General features: G+C 37.4%; 1 protein-coding gene across 2 annotated transcripts in view; it reads left to right on the top strand.

The window, feature by feature from the left end:
- PLEKHH2 (pleckstrin homology, MyTH4 and FERM domain containing H2) overlaps positions 1 to 23,540 on the top strand; it is a 104,630-nt gene that overhangs the window by 27,995 nt on the left and 53,095 nt on the right. For both annotated transcript variants that reach the window (XM_036073708.2, XM_036073707.2), the window contains exons 4-11: positions 7,394 to 7,543; positions 8,983 to 9,066; positions 9,693 to 9,774; positions 12,995 to 13,180; positions 15,124 to 16,085; positions 18,866 to 18,941; positions 20,243 to 20,337; positions 21,179 to 21,323. In XM_036073708.2, the coding sequence (XP_035929601.1) occupies positions 7,394 to 7,543; positions 8,983 to 9,066; positions 9,693 to 9,774; positions 12,995 to 13,180; positions 15,124 to 16,085; positions 18,866 to 18,941; positions 20,243 to 20,337; positions 21,179 to 21,323 (1,780 nt within the window). The remainder of the gene's footprint in view (positions 1 to 7,393; positions 7,544 to 8,982; positions 9,067 to 9,692; positions 9,775 to 12,994; positions 13,181 to 15,123; positions 16,086 to 18,865; positions 18,942 to 20,242; positions 20,338 to 21,178; positions 21,324 to 23,540) is intronic.

Raw genomic sequence — 23,540 nt, 5'->3', positions numbered from 1 at the left:
AAAAGATGAAAATGCTTCCATTAGAAGGTTTTATCTTCTGAAAAAATCAAATATGATTTTTATGGCAATTCTAACCATAATGATTTTTAAATATAAATATGTTCAAAGCAGTGTCTTTCATAGAAATAAAGAGTTGGAAATAATATGAATGCCGTATTATAAGAGAATGAATAAGTGAACTATATTTATTCCATGAAATATTAAACAACCATTAAAAATAATTATTACAAAAGACATGCTAATATAGAAAAATGCTTAGAGTTATATCAGGAAAACTATATACAAAAACTTATACTTAGTATTAATAGGCATGTGGGAGAAAAGTCAAAGCTTTGATAAGTCACTTAACTCAATCTGGGCCTTGCCAACATTAAAATGAGTGTTTTTGGATGAGCCTACCAGCCTCAAAGTTTGTCTAAAGATCCTCAATCCATAGCTTCACATTTTATGAAAAGATCTTTGTCACATTCAGGCAAGTCAGGATTTTCAAAATTACCATTTTTTCTAAGAAATGTATATTAAATTTCCTATACTTGCTCTAAATTTGTTATGTTTCTTCTCTTCAACTTAAGTACTACCAAATCTTGTTTTCACCTAACAGACTTAATCTTATACATTAGATTGATTTAGTGGCCTGATAAATTTCCAAACAAACCCAATGTAACCTAATCCTTGATTTTCTTTCTTTTTTTTTTTTTAAGATTTCATTTATTTGAGAGACAGAGACAGCGAGAGAGGGAACACAAGCAGAGGGAATGGGAGAGGGAGAAGCAGTCTTTCCGCCGAGCAAGGAGCCCGATGCGGGGCTCAGTCCCGGACTCTGGGATCATGACCTGAGCCGAAGGCAGACGATTAACAACTGAGCCACCCAGGCGCCCCAAATCCTTGATTTTCTTAATTATACTTAAAAGAAATTCCTAAAATTTTATTATGCCATATTTCAACCAGTGCAAGAGTAGAGAAAATAGTATAATGAACCCCCATAATCAACTTTAACAATTAGTCAATTCAAGGCTAATCAATACCTCCATCCACTTTATTCTTCTCCACCCCCACACCAGGTTATTTTGAAACAGATTCTAGACATCGTATCATTTCACCCATGAGTATTTCAGCAACTAATCTGAAAATAAAGATTTAAAAATCATAACTATAGTACCATCATCACACCAGTAATTCTTTAAAACCTCAAATTTAGGTATTGGTACAAGTTCGAGTAGTAATGGTAAAGAAAGACTCCCATGTTTATGTCCCTCTTTGCCATTATATTCTAAATGTCTTCATCTTTGTCTATTGTGGGCTCTGTATGTATGTCCCTGTTTAGTCCCATACCTAGCAGCACACATTCAGCAGTTTGTCTACCTTTCTCTCTTATCTTTCCCTTTCTGACTTTGGCCTTCCCCGGTGACATCTCCCTTTACCTCTGTACCCATGGTTATCTCTCTCTCTGTTCTTCCCCATCTTTCCTTTCCCTTTCTTTCTTTCCTTTAATGCCTCATAGTATAGGAAAAAAAGAAAGAAACTAAGGATGGTTTTGTTTTGCCTTTTCTGAAATTAAAATTCTTTATATGTGCAGCATATGTTTAGCTCTGAAAATTAAATTAGTATGTGTTTCCTATTTGTGATTTTCAGGGTTTTCTTCTGTGATTCACTAGATCTTAAGAGCAAAAAAAAAAAAAAAAAAAAATCCCCATTCCCAGTTCAAGGGAAGCAAGCCATGACCATTTGTAGCCATTAGGGTCCTACCACTGATCTTGATAAGCTAACGGGAAGAATTTCTTATTTGAGGTTGTTCTTTGAGGATATCAGGTGTAAAGTTATTTAATTCTGTGTGCTACATTTTAAAACAAAAAGATACCACGATTGGCTAAATGACCTTAAATCAAACCCTCCTCCCATAAAGAGTGAGTGAAAATTACAAATCTCCCCAAATTTCTATATAATTTAGCAAATCGGTAGATACTTGTTTTTGTCACAACACTTTAAATTTATTCAGTGCCTATTTGGTTATGCTTCAGAAGGGATTTCTTTTCCTTACATAATGATACATTATATTACATTATATATTATATTATTGTACATTATACATATTATACATTATATATTATACATTATATACATTACATATTATTCACCATATTACGTACATAATGATTCTAAGTTTACAGGAAATATAAAGAGAGCAAATGAATTCTCATGTACCGATTATATTACCTTCTTTTGGCCTTCACATGACTAAGTAAATGTTATTAACATAGAGTAACCACATCCTTTGCTATCTTTAACAGTTTCCATGGGACTGTGCCCTATCTGCTGTTTATGTTGTTTAAATTCAGCATGTCCTTTGTCATTGAGTCATATCCTAATACCAGACTGTATTTATATTAACCAAAAAGGAACATTTCACCACTAAAAGCAGTAGTCAGCTGAAACTAACTCAACTCTGCACTTTAACTTTCATTTTTCCCCTTGTTTTTAATGAGTGGCATTATCTTACCTGTACAACCATTAAATAAGTTGGCTGTAGAAAAGAAATCATACATTTTTCCAGAGAAATCTTGGCAATCATTATACTGTAGTACATTTTTATTGTAGTTCTTCTAAGTTTGGAAAGCAGTACATGCACATCAATCCCGTATTACTTATGAGTATTCCTGTGAGACAGAAAAGCAGCAAATTGCACATGTGGGAGATACTGATACACAGGATTCATTCTTAAGTATATGATTAGGTGTATATTCCAATCTATTACATTAATTTATGCTAACCAGGGACACCGGGTGGCTCAGTCGGTTAAGCATCTGCCTTGGCTCAGGTCATGATCCTAGGGTCCTGGAATCGAGTCTTGCATAAGGCTCCTTGCTCAGCAGGGAGCCTGCTTCTCCCTCTGCCTACCACTCCCACTGCTTGTTCACTCTCTCTCTCTCTTTCTGACAAATGAATAAAATCTTTAATTTACGCTAACGAAAAAGGGGTACAATAATATCCCCTATAGAAATTTGTGTTTTCATCCCATCCTTCTAGTCTCAATCTCTTGCCTGTGTTTGATGCAGATTTGGTAGGATTTTAAAGTTCTCTCTGACCATTCTAATATGTGGACTAATCTGCCATCTCTGTGAAGTTGGTACTTAGATTCCAAGTCACTTGTGGTTCTTAGTAAGTGACAACTACTCAGTCATGCTATTATCCAGGACCTTGTAATGATTTACTTCATTACATGGAAACATACTTTATCCAGTGCAATTCGTTTTCAAAACTTCAGTGAGAATGCTTCTGGCCTTACTGCATAAATTCTGGAGCACTATTTCCAAAATAATTGTGTTTAAGATGTGATAGAATAATTAATTAATTTGCAGTAAATTTTATTTTAGTATTTTTTTCAAAGATTTTATTCATTTAGTTGACAGAGAGACAACAAGAGAGGGAACACAAGCAGGGGGAGGGGCAAAGGGAGAGGGAGAAGCAAGCTCCCGGCTGAGCAAGGAGCCCAATAACTGGTAAATGGTCTGGGATTCAAAAGGGTATTTTGAATATCCTTATAATTCCTTTCTTCATTCTATTTTGGAATGATCAGGTATTTTTGTCATGCCATTGCAACATATATAGGGAAATGGAAACTTTCAAACAGCCCCCCCTTGAAAATATAATCACATCTTAATTACCTGTAGTGGAGTAGTGAGGGATGAGGTTAAAAATAGGAATAGTGTGGGCAGGAAAATGGAAAACAGCATTGGGAGTTGTGTCAGAGTCCCCAAGACTACCCTCAAGGTTTGATGATTCCCCAGAAGGACTCAGAACTCAGAAAAACTGTTATACTCACGGTTATGGTTTATTACAGTGAAAGGTTACAGATTAAAATCAGCAAAGGAAAAATGCACATGGAGCAGAGTCCAGGAGAAACCAGGTATGAGCTTCTAGTTGTCCTCTTGCGCTGGAGTTACACAGGGATGCACTTAATTCTCCCATCAACAATATGTGACAACATACAAAGTATTGCTGACTAGGGAAGTTCCCCTGAGCCTTGGTGTCCAGAATTTTTATTGGCAGGGGGTTGGGGTGTTGGTGTCAGTCTTGTAGGCATGGAATGCATTGTGACTGACCTTAGCTACTCAGTCTCCAGCCTTGCACAGGTCAAACTGATACAGTGTGGCCCAGGACCCTAGGTGAATGGAAAAAAAAAAAAAAGAGAGAGGCATTCACCATAAATCATATTATTGGCATTAACTATCTGGTGTGGCCTAATATCTCAAGTATATAGAGTCTTATCAGGCAGGATATTACAAGGGCTCAGATGTTATTTTTTTCCAGGAGCTAGGCAAATGCCAGTTCTTTTTTTGGAATGTGCAGGGTTTGAGCACCCCAAGTCTGCTGAGTTAATCCTTTACTACAGAATAGCTTAGGGACCTCAGAAGCAATAAAGGTTTTGGGGAAATGATTGAGGTTCATGGATGTAACCAGAGGCTCTCCTAGAAGAAAAGGAGAAAGGTAACCTAAAAGTGCAAAGCATTCTTCACCAGAGGATGTCCATATATAGGTAATCGCAAGGGTTTCTTTAACAAGCAATTTGAATTCGTAGGTGTTTGTTATTGGTCAGTCTCTGAGTAGCTGAAATTCTTATATGGTTCAGGTTAAATGACAGGAGAAAGAACTGGGCTGTTTTCTGTGTACTTGTAGTGAGATATTTTTAAAGGCTGCTTGGTGTTTCTGTAGGCTTATCTTTTCTGTAGACCTATTATTCATACAAATTACGAAGGAAGGCTGGTGGATCCTGTGGAACTTGGTCCTAACAGGACCAATTGGCAAATAGATTGCCCATCACTACTTTGTGATCTCTCTTCCTAAGAGATTTTGCCATTTTTGCCAGTATTTTTCTTGCTTGGGGAAGTTTTGTTTAGCTAAAAGTAATGGTCAAATTAAATAGTTGTATATGGCAAAGATGCATCTAAGGAGCTCTGACTGTGGCATCCATTCATAAAATGAGAATACCTTTTAAATGGAATATATATATATATATTTTTAAAGATTTTATTTATTTATTTGACAGAGAGAGACACAGCGAGAGAGGGAACACAAGCAGGGGGAGTGGGAGAGGGAGAAGCAGGCTTCCCACGGAGCAGGGAGCCCAACGCGGGGCTCGATGTGGGGCTCGATCCCAGGACCCTGAGATCATGACCTGAGCCGAAGGCAGACGCTTAACGACTGAGCCACCCAGGCGCCCCTAAATGGAATATATTTTTAAGGGGATAAGAGTACTCCCAAATCAGGGGCACCTGGCTGGCTCAGCAGCAACTTTTATGCCTTTTAGACAACAGCAACTTTTGACCTTTTAGACAGCAGCAACTTTTATACCTTTTAGACAAAAAAACAATACATTTGTGAAGAATTGACAAGACAAAGGGGTTTGGGCTTGGGGTAGTAAATTAGTGAAGAAGTAACAAGGTTTGTTTATATAGCCTTCTCAGCCCTAAATTTCCTATCTCTGATGATAAGGATGCCTTCTTCCTTCCTGGTACAGGAGGGGGATTTATTTCCAGTTTTCAGGGGAACAAAAGAGGGTCAGAGTATTCTTACACCAGCTGTTTCTTAGGTAACTTAAATTCAGAATAATCAGTATGCCGAAGTGGCATATTTTGGAGTGGCACAGTCTGCTCCCCTACAGGTCTGTCATCTGTTACTCTGTCCCTGAAGAACTACCATTTTGAACTTGGTCTCTGCCCTTCTTTCTCTGCTTCCACAGCTACAGAATGTCCTGTGTGGAACTGGCTGAGCCATCTTAAGAATGATCCTTGGTATTTATTGTCCAGCCCTCTGTCCTCCTCTGGCTGTTTTTCATGGTAGTATTTCTGATGGAGACCTTTGTCCTTGACTTCTTGGTCTGCCATTCCTGCAGAAAACCCACTATATTATGTTAAAAAATATAAATCTTAAGATAACATAAAATTATCATTTGGATAATGGAATGCAGGATTTTTCTCCTACTTTTAAAATCTACTTTTATTTTTATAGTTTTCAGACATTTATGTGGTATTTCGGTAGGACACTTTGGCATCTGAGTTGAATTTACATTTCTCCGGTGAACCCACAGATGACAGCTTGTATTCATGGTTAAAAAAACAAAACCAAACTAACCTTAACACCCTCCTTCCAGAAAGCCTCATTAGTCACGTATTTTTGAACTTTAAGTGGATTCATCATGATATTTCAGAGGTGTTTTTAACAGTTTAACATTTTTCATCTTAATTATCATTGTTAATTTCTCAAATGCATTTGCATATTTTTCTTCTTTGCCCCCTACAATCTAAAACATTACAAAAATTACATTCTTACCCGTTTGGAGTATATGGAGTATATGGAATGGAAGTCTTCATATACAGTGCCCAGTACTTTATTTTCTTTCTTTCTTATCATTAACATCTCACACATTCCTTCATATGCCCAGATGTGTTTTGCAAAAGATCCAAGCAGAGCCAGTGTATCTTACATATTAAAATTAAAGCATCACTCAACCCCAGGTCACATACCAGTATCTTTTATCTTGCTCTACTTTTCCCACTGCCTTTATCTCCTTGTGTAGCATACTGTATGATTTTTACGTCTTTCTTATATTTGTGATCTCTCTTACCACTAAAATGTAATTTCTATGAGATTTTGGGTCCGTTTTATTCACTGATTCCCAGGGCCTGGCATTTGGCAACTATTCACTGAATGTTTGCTAAATGAATGAATCAATAAACCCTCCCTGAACATACTCTCCTACCTATATCTTGATTCTCATAGTTTTTTATTTTTTGTGATTCCATCATTTTGGCCCTTAAAACTTTTGTTTTCCATTTCCTTTCCATTGTGTATGTGTTTGTTTTTCACCTAAGTTCAATTTTTTTTTCCAAAATGTGCTGTTATACCAGGTCATCCAATCTGATCTTTTCTCACTACTCACCTTTACTTTATATTCCTACTTCATTTAAAATATGAAAAAATGAGGGCTGCAAACTTTCTGATTCTATACTCACATGAAATACTTCACATATCATTGTTCTAGTAAACATGTGCATTACTTTATATGATAGCAAAATTCTGAGAATCTCTTTTTTTTAGCATGTGATGCTGTTTTTTTATCTCAGAATTTTTTTTTATTATTATGTTATGTTAATCACCATACATTATGTACCTCAAAGGTAAACACCACTTGGCAAAATAGTCTCCAGACTTTATAATTGTTAATACATTAGTCTTCAGACTTTATAATTGTTAAATTGTTAAAACATGCTGTTCATATTTTGTTTTTATGATGATACCTTTAGGAATCTATTTAATGTTAAAGTAAAATGCTAAATTTAATGCTATGATAAATTAATTACATACCTAATATTAATTTTCTAACCTCTGAATCTAGGTACAAGTTATGGAAGAGAAATTAAAAGCAGCTAATATTCAAACCAGTGAATCAGAGACAAGGCTGTATAAAAAGTGTCAAGATCTAGAGACCCTAATACAAGAAAAAGATGACATCATTCAAAACTTGGAACTGCAGCTTGAAGAACAGGTTTGGAAGAATTTTATCATCACAGTCTAAATACATGCGTTTATTTATGCATAATCACAAAGGTTAAAGAGAAAGAGCCTACATTTCTAAATGTGGGTCAGAAATCTCACTTATTTGATCAACTCATGGAGTCTAATCACATTTATTGGTGAAAAGTACAAATAAAATGGCATTCTCTTTAAGTCTGGGTTATTCCAAGGCCATATCTAACATTTTTTGGAAGAGACTGTGCTCCTTAATGCTCAGACTTTTTAGGGTTTGAATGTAGTATTCAACTTGAAAACACTTGGTTATCAGCAAGCATTTCTGTCTGTAAAATGTTTGAAATAGATCTTTGCTTTAGATTTTTAGGGTTTTGGAAATATTTATGGAACATTGTGTTTTAAAGGTATGTTTGATGTGAATCCTTCTGTTTAAAAATGTGTACACTGTTTTTAAACCACTTTACTGAGATCGAGTATAGTTTTTAGTTTATTTTAAAATTTTATTAGGAAAAAAATTGCATTAAGGTCATTTGCTTAAATCATCACTTAGCATCATTTAAATATGACCACTATGAAATTATTAAATATACTAAGTTGTTTTTTATCTTCAGCATTTTTTTCCATTTCTCTGCAGATCAGTATTTCTGTAGGTCAATGATTTCCAACTTTTTACCACCCCCCAGCCCCCACCCACTGTGATTTATATGACAGTCACATTCTCATAGTTTTGTGAGCATAGCCAGATTTTAAGGTTGGTAAATGTGAGCTAGAGTTTTGTTTTTTTTTTTTTAAAGATTTTATTTATTTATTTATTTGAGAGAGAGAGAATGAGAGAGAGCACATGAGAGGGGTTAGGGTCAGAGGGAGAAGCAGACTCCCTGCCGAGCAGGGAGCCCGATGTGGGACTCGATCCCGGGACTCCAGGATCATGACCTGAGCCGAAGGCAGTCGCTTAACCAACTGAGCCACCCAGGCGCCCCAAGCTAGAGTTTTTTATTTCATTTTTCTGGATCTTTAAAAACTTGCATGTAAAAATAAAATAAAATATATGAAAAATAGAAACTTGTGTTTAATCGGAAAACAAACCATGCTCCAGAAGAGATTCTGATTCTCCTCTCCCTGACCTGGTTGACCCCTCTTCTACTGTTATAAACCCTACATCATTTCCAGAAATCATTTATTTTGTTGATAAATTCAGTGCTTGGATTTCAGTATATGATCTTTCAGAGAAAGAGAATTAACAGTTAAAACTAGTAATATTGCATATGCCTTTGTGGTTTATTATTATATCTGCTGGACAATGGCTTTCATTTTTTACTCTATTTGATGATTTGAAGGTAGATATATTAACTTGGAAACAGGTTTTAAGTGGATTTGTCCTTTATATTTATGATGTAACATTTCCAGACCAGTGAGCCTATGTTTGAACTAAACACACTGCTAATGTTATTTCAGAAACAAATAAGGATACAAGAAGCTAAAATAATAGAAGAGAAAGCAGCTAAGATCAAAGAATGGGTAACACTTAAATTAAATGAGGTATTTATCGCTATATTTTGCCTTTTCTTTACCTTTTACTTCCTTTGAATAGATAAGTCATCAGAGTATCTGATCATTTTGAATGAAACAAAGTTCTGATCAGTTGGTGGTGCTGCTGTCTTTTGGTAAACATGAGATAGGTAGCTTTCATTTTTATGTCCAATGTATTTCTAAAATTAAAAATATTGATAGACTCCTAGTAAACAGTATAAGTAGCCTCATTCTGGGTAGTTGATTTTAGTTCTAATTAGTTAATTTTAAATAATTATAGAACATATGTGTATATCATAAAATTAATGTGTTCAGTATCTTGAGAAGTACACATTGGTTTATATGGCAGATTAAATGCTGAAATAATTTGGTTTAAAATAATTTTACAGTGGGAAAGGCATGAAAATGCCTTGGGGTGAAAATATTTGAAACTCTCAGTCTGGCAAAAATAAATATCAAAGCCGTAATTATCTAGGTTGATAGTTACGCTGATAAATTCATCTGATATTTGCTCATCATTTCTTTTCTATTTTGCTTACATGTAATTAGGTATTAACATTTTAAAATAATATAATTTACTAGTACATTTTAGAAATGTTATTCCTGTATAAAAGGATACCATTATGTCCTTTCAGCTGGAATTAGAAAATCAGAATCTTCGTTTGATCAACCAAAACCAAACAGAAGAGATAAGAACAATACAGTCAAAACTACAAGGTATGAGTATTTTGACTAAGATAGCTTAATTGGGCTTACTGGGCTATATGGAATTTTACTGTTGAACACTTAAAATATGCCTAGCACAACCAAGGAACTGAATTTTACGTTTTATTTAATTTAAATGGATTTTAATTTAAATAGCCACATGTCCATATTAGACAGCACAGCTAGACAATTGCAAATAACTCAAAGGGGGTAATACTAATTTCAGTGTTTAATTTCAGGTATGTTTTGCTTTCAAAAATCAGTTATTTTCTATTTTCACTTGTACTGTGGTGATCAATAGTGAGTGAAATTCTTACAGCCTGAATATTTTCAGCAGAATTTTATAATATGAATAATAAACTCTTTGCATTTTCCAATGCTTAGGGTTCTTTCTTTCTTTTCAGCATCAAAGCTTCAAGATGGGTGGTAGAGTTAGAGATAGAGATTTACTTAATATATTGTTCTGGTGAGCACCTCTCAAGTGTACATTGAGCCGAGGACAAGGTGAATCCGCAGGGTTATTAGATCCTGGCCTGCTAAAGTGGTTTTCAAACTTATTTAGCAACAGGACTCCTTTTAAAGCAGTATTTTTTTCTGTAGACTCTCAAGAGATAAACAGGTGGAAGCAGTGTTGGGTGAGGGGCCCAGAGTCCTGCAGACTCAGCTTTACCCGTGCCTCTTCTTACACCCACTGTGACGTTTCCACAAAGCCCTGGGGGTTCCCAGAATGCACTAGAAAAATGCTGGCACCGAAGCAAGTGCATGGACTTTGGAGTCAACCTTAATGGTCTATGACTTAATAACTGTTATGTTGCCGGATTTTTTTCTTTTACATCAGTAAAATGGTAATGGTAGTTGTGCCTTCCTGGTTTCATCGGAGTTTGTTGATTGTAAAACATATGAAAGCATTTTGTCTACTGCATGTTCATACTTACTGCCATCATGTTGTAAAGAAAAAAGCTCCTGTTTTCCTTTTCCCTCAATACTTCTGACACCAGATGTATGCAAGTTTTTCCCACACAAAGCAATTCTCCAATTCCCAGGGGATTCCGACTGGTTGTCCTTCAAATTTAACTCAATTCTGACATTATCTACTTGAAGTTAGCGTCAGATCCCACAGGTTACAGGCTTGATCCCACAAAACTACCCCCCGCACCACCACTTCATACACCACTTCAAACACAATTGTAAGTATCAGTTCTCAACCCTGCTTCTGGCCCACTGGCTATAAATCAGAGGTTCCCATGACCCGCCCTAGGTTTGATAATTTGCTAGAGCAGCTCACAGAACTCGGGCAGTTTACTTACTATACTTCTGGTTTATTACAAAGGATATAACTCAGGCACAGCCAAGATGGAAGAGATGCAGAGGGCAAGGTATGGAGAAGGGGCGCAGAGCTTCCACGCTCTCTCCAAGCACACCACCCTCCCAGCACCTCCCCACATTCACCGACCTGGAAGCCCATCCTTTTGGGTTTTTATGAAGACTTCATTATATAGGCTTGACTGACTAAATCATTAGCCATTGGTGATTAAGTCAGTTTTCAACTCTCCCCTCCCCTGAGGTCAGAGGTAGGGGGGTGGAGGATGAGGCTGAAAGTTCCAGTCCTCTGATCACATGGTTGGTTCCCCTGGCAACCAGCCCCCATCCTGAAGCTGTCTAGGGGCTTTCCAAAAATCACCTCATCAACATAAAATCAGATGTGGTTGAAAGGGCTTGTTATGAAAACAAAAGATACTTTTATCGCTCTTACCACTTAGGAAATTCCAAGGGTTTTAGGAGCTGTGTGCCCGGAACCATGGATGAAGACCAACATATGTAGTTCTTATATCACATGCTTCCTCCAACTATATGATGGAAAATTGGTATCCACATAGTTGATCTGGAATTCCATATTTACATATGGAATCACTGACATAGATTGAATGTACTAAGCCCAGTTCTCAAAAGGCTGTTATTTTATTTGCTATTCTTAACTTGCAATTCTAGTCTTCATTGGCAGTCTGTTAGGTCTTGTAGACTAAGCGGTACGAATCCTTGGAGCCTAGACTTGGATCAGAGAAGAATAGATACAAGTATGTAGATATAATATAGTACTTTAAAAATGTATATGCATATCTATGGTTATTAAAATACTGTGGATTAGTTCTGTGAGAGATAATCAACATGAAAATAATAAAAGATACACCTAAAGGAATACACTATATAAAGATATTTTTCTTAGGCTCTACTCAGTTATCAGCTGCTATTTAATTTACCCCTTTGGTGTTCTTCCAGAGTTAATTAAGAATTTAATTTTGGGGGGAAACTTTTCTTACTATCACTAGGATCTCTATGCTTTTAAAGATTTTATTTATTTATTTTAGAGAAAGAAATAGAGAGAGTGTGGCGGGGGGGCAAAGGGAGAGGGGAGAGAATCTTAAGTCTGCCTGATGTGGGCCTCGATCCCAGGACTCAGATCATGACCTGAGCCAAAATAAGAGTTGGACACTTACCCGACTGCACCACCCAGGCACCCCTCTCCATGCTTTTAATCTTGCAATCAGGGTTGTTACAACTCCTAGAAGATGGATTAAACCCATGATTAATCACTCCTTGAGCTATCTAAATTCTCTATCTAGAAACTGTCCCCTCCCCTTTTTTTTCCTCTAAAGAAGTGATGAAGGCCCTCCATATTGTGGACATTGTAGATCAAGCCCCTTCATCTGCTCTTTTGGGAGAAGCAAGTTGAAAACTAAGATAGCAAAAGTTATTACAGTGATCATGTGATATTTGCCCCAGTGATAATCTGAATTTCCTTTGGTTGTCTTGGCAACCAGGACCTCAGTCCCTCTTCCCTCACCATTAGTAGCATTACTGCCCATTCAAATTTTACCAGTTCTTGACTGCTATTTACCAGTACCACGATTTTTCAAGAAGCTATAACCCTCTCCTTGTCTATAATCTGTTTTTTATTTGTTTGTGGTTTTGTTTTTGTTTAAGAACTACTTTTAAAGGGATTAGATATTCTCTCTACAGTTAAAAAATATTTAGAACATTCAAAATATATAAACAGATTTAAACATTAGTATGTAATGCTAGACATTAAGGGGTCCATATTACTAGACATAAATAATTCAGGCTTTTTTCTGGCATAAGGAGTGATTTGTCCAGATTTTTATATGCTTTGGTTCTGTGTTTAATAAACTGTCATAAAAAATTCAGATCTTGATTTTGATTAATGATCTTGCAGAAGTTCAGGGGAAGAAGTCATCCACTGTCTCCACACCAAAGCTTTTGGAAGGCCAGCGCCTAAGTAGTTTGACCTTTGGGTGCTTTTTATCCCGAGCAAGGAGTCCTCCTCAAGTAGTAAAATCTGAGGAAATGAGCAAGATATCATCTAAAGAACCCGAGTTCACCGAGGGAAAAGACATAGAAGGTATTTATGGACTACAGGAATTTACTTTGACGGTTTTTAAAAAGGAAAAATAATTTACTAAGATTCATCCAAATATAGCTTAATTTTCCTTGTTTTTTTTTTCTTGACAAGTTGATGTTTTATGAAAATATTTTTAAAGAGCAATCCAGCCTTTAATTTGTATAGCTAGTTATCCTGTGTGTTTGGGGGAGTCTTTGACAAGGATGCATAGAAGGGACTGATTTTCCCCTCTTGATACTTTTTCCTGCGGTAGGTAGCAGTGATATTTAAAATTAAAAAGTTCACGGTTGTACCTACAAGGTACTTGTTTTAGCTGAGTTTCACATTAGAACTATGAACTTTCTATTATTTACTTAAAATATTTAAAAATTACCTGATACCAAATACGAAGTTAAATATGGCGTAGCAAACTTATAAAGAAAAAGAACACCAGGGGACAATTTAGTAAGTGCTTTGATTTTCCCTTTCCCGTTTTGCTTCAAAGAGGAAAATATTTGCTTTGATTTTCCCTTTCCCGTTTTGCTTCAAAGAGGAAAATATTTGCATAGATGTTTAAGTCCTGGACCTGTGTGCAGATTTCCACCCTTCTTTTATTCATAAAGCCCCTTTAAATTTTGCTCTGTTGTTCAGCTGCTGGCTTTGCCACCTGTAGGGTGACTTTGCCCAGATATTTTAGAAAGGCTTGAATTGACATTGTCTCTGTTTTCAGCTCCCGCTTCCTTCCTCCAAAGGAGAAAAACTATAGCCCTATAAGCTGTCTCTGTACTTGGTTATGAAATCCTGAAAACTGCATAATGTTTTTCCAATCGGAATTCTCCTTTGCTACTTGCTTTTATGCTGTTGCTTGCAATTTTTTCTTCTCTTTTGAGAAGTCATTTGGATTTCCCTTCCACTTTCTAATAGTCAGTTGAGTATAGCTTGGTACAGCCGAGGTTGCCCGTCCCGAAGCTCTTGCTCACTTGCAAGTTTAACAAATTGCCTGATACCAAATCATCGAGCTTATTTGTTCAGCCTCTAGTTCCTTGTTATGAAGGTTAAATATATGTTTTAAAAGTTCCTCTTGTACTCTTTATAAATTGTACAAATGTTTAGTTCGCTGTTTATGAAGCCAGTGGTTCATTCTATTAATTATATTAAAAACAAAAGTAAGCCTCATTGAAAGACATTGTTAAAGAGCATTATTCTTGGGGCGCCTGGGTGGCTCAGTCGTTAAGCGTCTGCCTTCGGCTCAGGTCATGATCTCGGGGTCCTGGGATCGAGCCCCGCATCGGGCTCCCTGCTCGGCGGGAAGCCTGCTTCTCCCTCTCCCACTCCCCCTGCTTGTGTTCCCTCTCTCGCTGTGTCTCTGTCAAATAAATAAATAAAATCTTTAAAAAAATAAAAAATAAAAAATAAAGAGCATTATTCTTGTTATAAAACACACTTGGAGATATGAATAAGCCAAGTAGAGGCAGGAAAGCTTTTCTGTGTTTATGTTTCTTCGTGGCTTTGCATATTTCATGTATTGAAGCTTGGGAACAAAGGTGGTTTTTTTTTTTTTAGACTATAACTTTATATTTATTATGTTTAAATTTTCTTATGATAATTTTGAAATTTAGTTGAAAGAGGGCTGTTCTTTCCTTTGTTTTAAAATAGAATTAGTGGTGTCCTTTGATGGTTGCTTTCTTTGACAGAGTTGCCTTTTCCCCCCCCAACATGTTTCTTTGTAAAAAGCAGTTTAATTTTGATACTCTTCTATTGAAGTGTTAGGGCTCCTATTTTATCTTAAAGCTTACAGTTTTCAAAGTTGGGTTTAAACAAGACATACAACTAAAAAGGGATAATGTAAATTAACTTTAGTCACATGAAAATTCCAGTTTTTACAATGTAGTCTCATAAGGCTAAATGTACAGAAAGATTACATTATCAAAGGCAACGTGCCAATATGATGTATACTTTTCTAGAAATGGAAATTCCAGAAAAGTCGGGCGAGAACCAAATTCAAGAAAACAACCTGGGTCAGAGAGTGTTGCATCAAACCCCTTGTGTCCTGGAACAGAATCGGAAAACAAGAACGAGCTTTGCAACAGATGGTGGTGCCTCCCAGAATTCTGGGGCTCCAGGGAGTGACTGGAGCTCTGATGAGGAGGACGGGAGCAAAGGAAGATCCAATTGCAGGTACACGTCCACTCTTTCCAGTCACACGTCAGAGGAAGGGGTCCAGTGTAGCAGAATGGGCAGCGAGGCGTACCTGACGGCGTCTGACGACAGCAGTTCTATATTCGAAGAAGAGACTTTTGGCATAAAGAGACCAGAACACAAGAAGCTGTATTCTTGGCAACAGGAGGCACAGTGGAAAGCTCAGAATTGTCCTCTCATAAAGGGAAATTCTGAATCAACTAAAAACGAGCACGATAGTTCGTCAGATGAACTGAATAAAAAATTTCAGTCTCAGAGACTGGATTATTCATCGTCGTCGAGTGAGGCCAACACCCCCAGCCCTATTTTGACCCCCGCTTTGACTCCCAAGCATCCTAACTCGCTCCCTGGAAAAGGTACACAATTAGTGCCTTCATCAAACCTCCCGCCCCCAAAGTTAAGGATTCCTAATGTGTTCAGCATAAGTGTGGCACTAGCCAAAAGGCACTTAAGCCAGCCACAGTTAAGTTCCGATAGGATGTTTGGTACAAACAGAAATGCCATAAGCATGATACGCCCGCTCAGACCTCAGGAAACAGACCTTGATCTAGTTGATGACGACAGTACAGAAATTTTAGAGAATATGGACACCAGTTGTGATGACGGATTGTTTTCCTATGACTCCCTGGAATCCCCGTGCTCCGAAGACCAGGAACCCTGTGACTCGGCCAAGAAGCCGGCATATGGCAAACCGCCCACCCCGCCCCTGCACCGCTTTCCCTCTTGGGTAAATGATATTGCTGTGTGCGACGCATGCACGCTGGTTTTTAACTAACACCCATTTTCCAGTTTTACTTCTTTTCCTGTTTCTTTTAGGATCCAGATTGTTCTGAAACATCTCAGTTTTCAGAATGCTGTTTTCCCTTCTCTTTTCCAACTAGTTGTGAGTCAGTTGAGAAATAAGGTGAAGACAGATGGGAGATCAAAATATTACCTTTATTACTGAGAAAACTGATTTTAGAGAATTGGTGGGCAGATGAGCTTTCCGACACTGAACTTGGAATTCTCTAGATTTATAAACCCAGTCCCAGGTAGCGCTGGATCTCCAGAGGCTTCCTCAGGAGAGGCTTGCCCCTCCAAAGTAGCTTACAGCCAGAGAAAGAACAAATGGTGTTTCCTGAGCCATTACTTCTCAAGAGAAGGGAGAGAGACAGGTGCCTGCCCAGTTTCTCCTTCTAAGCCTGCCAGTCACGTTAAGCCGTTCCTCCTTGGGAGGGAGAAATGAATGGTTGGAAGAGGATCTGGAATATTACTGGAGTTGCCTCCATACGGAAGGAAATGTCAGGGGTGGGGAGAAAGGGTTTCTCTTACCTGTGTAATACTTTGGGCAAATTTGGAACCAGGACACTTAACTCTTATTGGTTATCAGTTTTTTAACTTAATCATTTACTTGATTGACTTTAAGAGAAATTTAATTTTACTCTTCATGAGCTTATATATCCATTACTTTAACCAAAAGCATCTTCCTGTGTATCTAGAGTACATTGAAAACACTGACCATTAATACAGTAGTTAACTCATCATTGTGTGATTCTTTCTAGGAATATCTATATCACTATATTTAAAAAGTTATTCTTATATTTGAAACAAACTGAAATTATCTGTCTTGTAGATTTAACTTTTCCTTCACATATTGACATGGTTTAACCTTTGGCCTCCAGAGAAGCATCAGGGTTGCAGTATTTTGGGGGCTTGGGGGTCATATTCTGTGGTTATTATTTTTTTTATTTAGTGAACAGTGTGATTTTAAGCAAATTAAGGCAGCCATGTTTTCCTACTGTAAATTCGGACCTTGAGATGTATCTGCTCTTACTTACTTTCAAAAGAACATTTCTTTGCGGTGCCTACATGAAACCGTCTGCAGTTCATTATTAAATTCTGGATAGCACAAAAAAGTAGCCATTATTAGCATGTGAATCTCTGGAATTTCAATTATGTTATCCTTTAGGCAGTGAGGATTTGAAATTTTTGCTTCTTTTATTATGTTGAGATTTTCAGAGATTTAGGTTAGGCTTTTCATGTTCGCTTTATTTGGCAAACCATTTTCCTACTCTTTTGCCTTTCTCTCTTCAATTTGTCTTCTGAAGCTATTCAATCCTGAAAAAGTAGTAGTGCTTTTCAAAAGCCTTCTAGCAGTCTGGCCAAGTTTGAGGTTTTATTTCGCTGTTTGTTAGGTATTTTCAGGTTTCAAGGAAAAGAGATGTATTCCAGTTACCTCAATTTATGAGAGTTTATTTTAAGGATTCTTAAGAGTTTATTTGAAGGCATAGACCATCCTTACTGAACTGGAATATCTTTCAAAATACAGTAGTCACTGTAGTGGGAAAACGTGAGGATTCAGCAGCACCTCTAATAGTCGTCAATTCCTTAGCAACAGGTGACACCCGATGCCCCTGGACCAGTGGCTTAGCTTGACCTCTCCCGTCTGCAGTGACTCTTCTTGTCTCACTACTGCTAACTCCTCTCCTCCACTCTGTCGTGCTTCCAGCTGCCTCTCATCTCCTGCTCACTGCCCTGTGTTTACACATCTTAATGTTCCGCTGACTCTGCTCTTCCTCTCTGTGTGCTTATCTCACAATCCTGTTCTCAGAGAAACCACATCTGATTCATTCACTCAGCCATTCTCCAAACCAAAGCGTCTCAGACAGTTGGGATCCCCTGCCCGTTACCTAGCAGGCCACTGGCTGGCACAGTCCTGGAGAGGACTGCCTTAGCTGCCTGCTATGCCCTGGTCCAGGCGACCGTGTCCAGGTTAGATGCAGTGCAGAATTCAGGACATGGTGATTATGCGTTAAGAACAGCCCGGAATCCCTTTCCTTACAGAGGGCAGGGCTAATAACCTTTCCAGTACCCATCTCAGAGATTTCTCTCAAAGAAAAGAAAGCCAAATAACAACCTGCTTTTGGAATAAGATAATATTATAAATTCCATTGCCATTCTCAAATTCATTTTTTATTTGGCCTCAGGTGTTCCTTCTATTTCATTGAAATGTACGTTGAAATAAGGAGAGGATAGCACTTAATGCTACTCTATCTATGATTTCTGACTTCCAGATTTTTCTCCTTTCTCTCACCATAGTCTAGAATAGTAGGATATTAAAGGTATTATTTATGTGTAGTCAGTGATTATGAATGGTTTCTAACCTCATGCGACAGCCATTTGAAGTTTTCTGGTTTTTTTTTTCTTTACCCATGTTGTAGAATGGTAGAAGACTGTGGTGTTTATGTGCAGTGATCATGAATAAGTTTTCTCTTACTTTTTTCCTATCTCTTCAAAAGAACTTAAAATACCAAGCAAAAACTTGGAAACAAAGATAAATAATGGAATGACTAATGGATGGAAAAGGTCTGCTGTGCTGTTCGCATATTTGAGTTGGCGCTGTTGAGAGTTTTATAATAATGCCCCGCTCTGCTGTATATTAAATGAAGAACAAATGAAAAGCATGTGTATTGAAAGTAATCATGTCTTTGCTTTAAATATCCAGTTTAAATCTCTCTTTTACATCAGGAGAGCAGAATTTATGCTGTAGCCAAATCAGGCATGCGAATGTCTGAGGCCTTCAATATGGAGAATGTTAATAAAAGTAAGTGATTTTGCATGCTACAATGTAGATGGATGTTGGGGACATAATGCTAAAGGAAATAAGCCAGTCACGAACAAATAAATACTGTATGATTCCACTTCTATGAGGTATCTAAAGTGGTCACATTCACAGAAACAGAAAATGGAATGGTGGTGACTAGGGGCTGGGCGGAGGGGGGCGGGGGAGTCGTTGCTTAATGGGTTTAGAGTTTCAGATTTGCAAGATAAAAGAGTTCTGGAGACCCGATTCACAACAGTGTGCCAATAATTAACACTAACTGACCTGCACACTTACAAATGGTTTAGGTGGTAAATTTAATGTCATGTGTTTCTTATTACAATAAAACATGTTTAAAAAAATAAGTGATTTTGTATTCCCAGTTCACTAGCCAACAACTTCCTAAATGTCTGAAGTCATTGGAATAGAATTATGTAAAACTTTCAGAAAATGATTTCTAAGGTTGCTGGTTTACATTTTAAAGTTGAAATTCATTGTTACCCAATATAGGGGCACATCCATCTATGTTCAACTCTTTTTGTTTTTACCTAAAAGAGGAGAAAGCAAAGAAGCTGTGGAGTTTCAGCTGTTTAAAGCTGCAAAAATATCAGTCTCTATGTCCTTTTTTCCAGAGTTTAAAACACATTCCTTCTTTCTTTCTTCAAAAAAATTTTGAAGAAGCAAATGCATTCCTATTATAAAAAGTAAAACCAAACAACAGCAAACTGTCTGGAATAAAAAGAAATTTTCCTGTGGTTCCTTCTCTTGGCCCCCTCCCTATCCAACACTAATTCAAATCTTAGAGGCAACCATTGATGTTCTATTTCAGCGATCTTCTGTTCTTACCGTTTGGGAAATTAGATTCTAAGTTTTCAGCATGAGTTCACCTGATAAACTCTTAAGCATGCCAGTGTTTTAACACCATATCACTAATAGAGCTATGAAGAATTGGAGAATATCTTCATAGGGTAGTGCTCACTGAATCAGCAGGTGCTTGTGCTATTTCTGCCCAGCCTGAGCAGGAGAGAGATGCCTGCTGAAGAAATAAAAGCTTTGATCCTTACTCTCAAAGAGCTTACAGTCTGGTTGGGGAAGTAGCACATGTGAGGAAGTAATGAGCCATGGAAGAGAGTGTATCATTCTTACAGCAGACGAGAGAACAGTCATGCATGTTAATCCAACTTCTCTTTAATTGGAAATTTTGCTAGCTCACGTCCATAAGAAATAGACCTAAGTGCTAGAGAGAAGGGTTTTTTGTTTTGTTTGTTTGTTTGTTTTTTAAATCACTTTGTTTTCTGTTTCAGATTCCGTTGCTCTGTTGTCCTATACCACATCAGGACTCTATACCTCTCTGATATACAAGAATATGACAACCCCTGTGTATACAACTTTGAAGGGGGTAAGTCATTACTGTCACTGCTAAGCATGTAGCTCTCTTCATGGTGGATCAAGAAAACTGTTTATTCAAGCTCCAGATTCCATTCTTGACATTTTACTCTGACTCTCCCTTTATAGGAAGTTGTAGACATTCACACTAATATATCATAAAAAGAGAAGAAATGGAAAGATCTAGAGAAGATATTTATGCTTCTCAGAGTATTAGAGGTCTGGGCCCATTTTTATTTTACCCCATGTGATTTTCCACCCCCTCCATGGTGGTTAATTGTTTAAAGAAAATATCACTATTAATGATGTAGGGAAGGCTCCTAATTTGGAAAGATTTTTCTGTCACTGCCAGGGTTCCCTTCCCTTGCTTGAAGTACTTAATTAAAGTAAGTATTGTCAAGTATTAACGGCCTTATGTTTTTCAGGAATCTTTAATATTTGACAAATGCCTTGCTAATGAGAATTTGGGATTTAACAAATGACTTTGAAAATGCCAAAGTATATTCTTGTATTCCTTTAAAAAAAATCGTATTCCATGACTTCTGGTAAAACATTTCATATCTAAAAAGAGAGGTGACTGGGGCGCCTGGGTGGCTCAGTCGTTAAGCGTCTGCCTTCGGCTCAGGTCATGATCCCAAAGTCCTGGGATCAAGCCCCGCATCGGGCTCCCTGCTCTGCAGGAGGCCTGCTTCTCCCTCTCCCACTCCCCCTGCTTGTGTTCCCTCTCTCGCTGTGTCTCTCTCTGTCAAATAAATAAATAAAATCTTTAAAAAAAAAAAAAAATAAAAAAAAAAAAATAAAAAGAGAGGTGACTTTAGAGATGGACACATATAGGCTGTTGTGCTTTTCTTTAGAAGGCAACACAAATAAGCAGCAGCCCATTCCTGGATGACTCCTCTGGGTCAGAGGAAGAAGATGGTTCCAGATCCAGCTCACGGACGTCGGAGTCAGACACGCGTAGTCGGAGTGGCCCAGGCAGCCCTAGAGCCATGAAGCGAGGTGAGGGAAAGTCTCAGGCGTACAAGACAACTCCACGTAATTCAGGATATTTAATAGGAATTTTATCTCCATAACAGGACTTTTTAAAACAAAGTACTTGCTTTGAACAAAGTGAAAAGAGAATTAGCCAGGACTAAGATGCTTATATTCTAGTCCTAGTTCTCTTCTTAATTCTTTTGTGATACCACCCAAGCCACATGATCTTTTTTGTTTTGTTTTGTTTAACCTTACCTTATCTATAAGAGAGAGATCACTTTATTACGGGAATAGAGTGAAATAATTGGCCAAAACAGAGTTTCTCTTTTATAGTTAGTGTGTGGCATTTTGGATAATTTATGAGATAGTCTTATTTCAGCTAAATTTATTATGCTGCTAAGTGGTGGAAAATACACCTAAAAACTTGGTGGTTAATCTGATATTAAAATGGAAACCAACAAAAGCTTTATTTTGGGCATGTCTATGAGTTTTAGTGGATTGTGAAGAAATTTTTGGCATAGGTAGAGGTGACAGAGAGACATAATCACACTAAATGGCACCTGTATTTTATGAAAGCCTTTAATGCAGTGTGCTCTGTTGGTTTTCAAACCATGTTCCATGGAACCCCTAGGTAATCCTCAACCCCTCAACTTCAGCTGGAACTGTTCAACTTTCATAGACTTAGTATTTTGGGCTTCCACCAGCCTCTTTACTCCTACCTTGGCCCCCAACAGCCAGGATCGGGTTACATTACACTTTTGCTCAAAACACTGCAGACTCATAATGGTTATGAGGTGTTACGTGACTCTTACGTCTCTGATCTCATCTCCTTTCTCCTTCCTTGCTCAGCTCTGGCTACACTGACCCTCTTGCTCTTCCTAGAACCTGCCAGGCATGCTTTGATTTCAGGACCTTCACACTAATTGTTTCCTCTACCTGGTATTCTTCCCCCCACATGTCTATCAGGCTAACTCTGCACATACTATAGTGCTTTGCTCAAACACTGCCTTCTCGGTGAGATCCACCCTGAGCACACCATTCAAATTGCAATTCCTTGCTCTTCTCCAACTACTAGCTCTTTTAATTCCCTCTAGTCTGCTCTACGTTATATTTTTTCCTAGCACTCACTGCCTATTTTTGTCTGTCTCCACTGACTAATATATGTTCTATGAAGGCAGAGATTTTTCTGTTTTGTTGTCTGCTCTATCCCTAGCACCCAGGGGAGTGCCCAGCACACTGGCCCTGGGGCTGGGTGCCTGAGATTTGCACTCCACCATTGCTCCTGCCTAGCTATTTGACTTTGGACAAATATTTTAATTTAATCACTGGACCTTAGTCTCCTTAGAGAATGAAGGCATTAATCAAGATGATCTCTGAGGTCCCGTATAAATCTAAATTCTGTTATTCTTTGAAAAATAAAGGTATTATTATTGTTGTGACTTTTACTTGTGTTAGTCAAATAAACAAGAATAATGATATAGTGACATTGTCCTGACAAGTCCCTTAAATGTTAATAAACACTTTTAAAAATTGCCAGATACTGCAATGAATAATAATGTAAGTCCTTGATTTTATTATATTGAAAATCTCCAATTGTAGGGACCCTGCAAATGTGGCTTGCAACTTGTAAGTCATTTTCTGAAAAAAAGGCAAGTGAATTATCATGAAAATGTTCCCTTGAATTTTACTTTGTAGCTGCTGGCAAATGAAATAGTCTGTTTATATCTTTAAGTCTTATTGCTTCTCTTTTACAAAAAGATTTTTAAAATTTATAAACTGGTATATTCAACTTATATGAAAAATACTACTGAAATTATGAAGTTCTTTTTGGTGTGGATTACTTTAAAAGTGATTACAAAAACTAAGTGGTTTAAAATGTCATTGTAGGGGTGCCTGGGTGGTTCAGTCAGTTAAACGTCTGCCTTCGGCTTGGGTCATGATCCCAGGGTCCTGGGATCGAGTGCCACATCAGGCTCCCTGCTCGGTGGGGAGCCTACTTCTCCCTCTCCCGGGCCCCCTGCTTGTGCTCTCTCTCTCTCTCTGTCAAAATAAATAAATAAAATCTTTAAAAAAATGTGATTGTACAAATTTTGATAAATTAAAATCAAACATTTGTTTGCCTATATATATATATCAATATGTAAATACACGTTTTTAATCCTTAATAAAAAATACATTCGTATCCTTGCATATATTTTATGTATATATATTGCACAGTTTATGTAAAATTTGCTGTGCTTG

The sequence above is a fragment of the Halichoerus grypus genome, chromosome 10 (genome assembly GCF_964656455.1).
Source record: "Halichoerus grypus chromosome 10, mHalGry1.hap1.1, whole genome shotgun sequence".
NCBI classification, from domain to species: domain Eukaryota; kingdom Metazoa; phylum Chordata; class Mammalia; order Carnivora; family Phocidae; genus Halichoerus; species Halichoerus grypus.
This window is presented reverse-complemented; position numbering and strand designations above follow the sequence as displayed.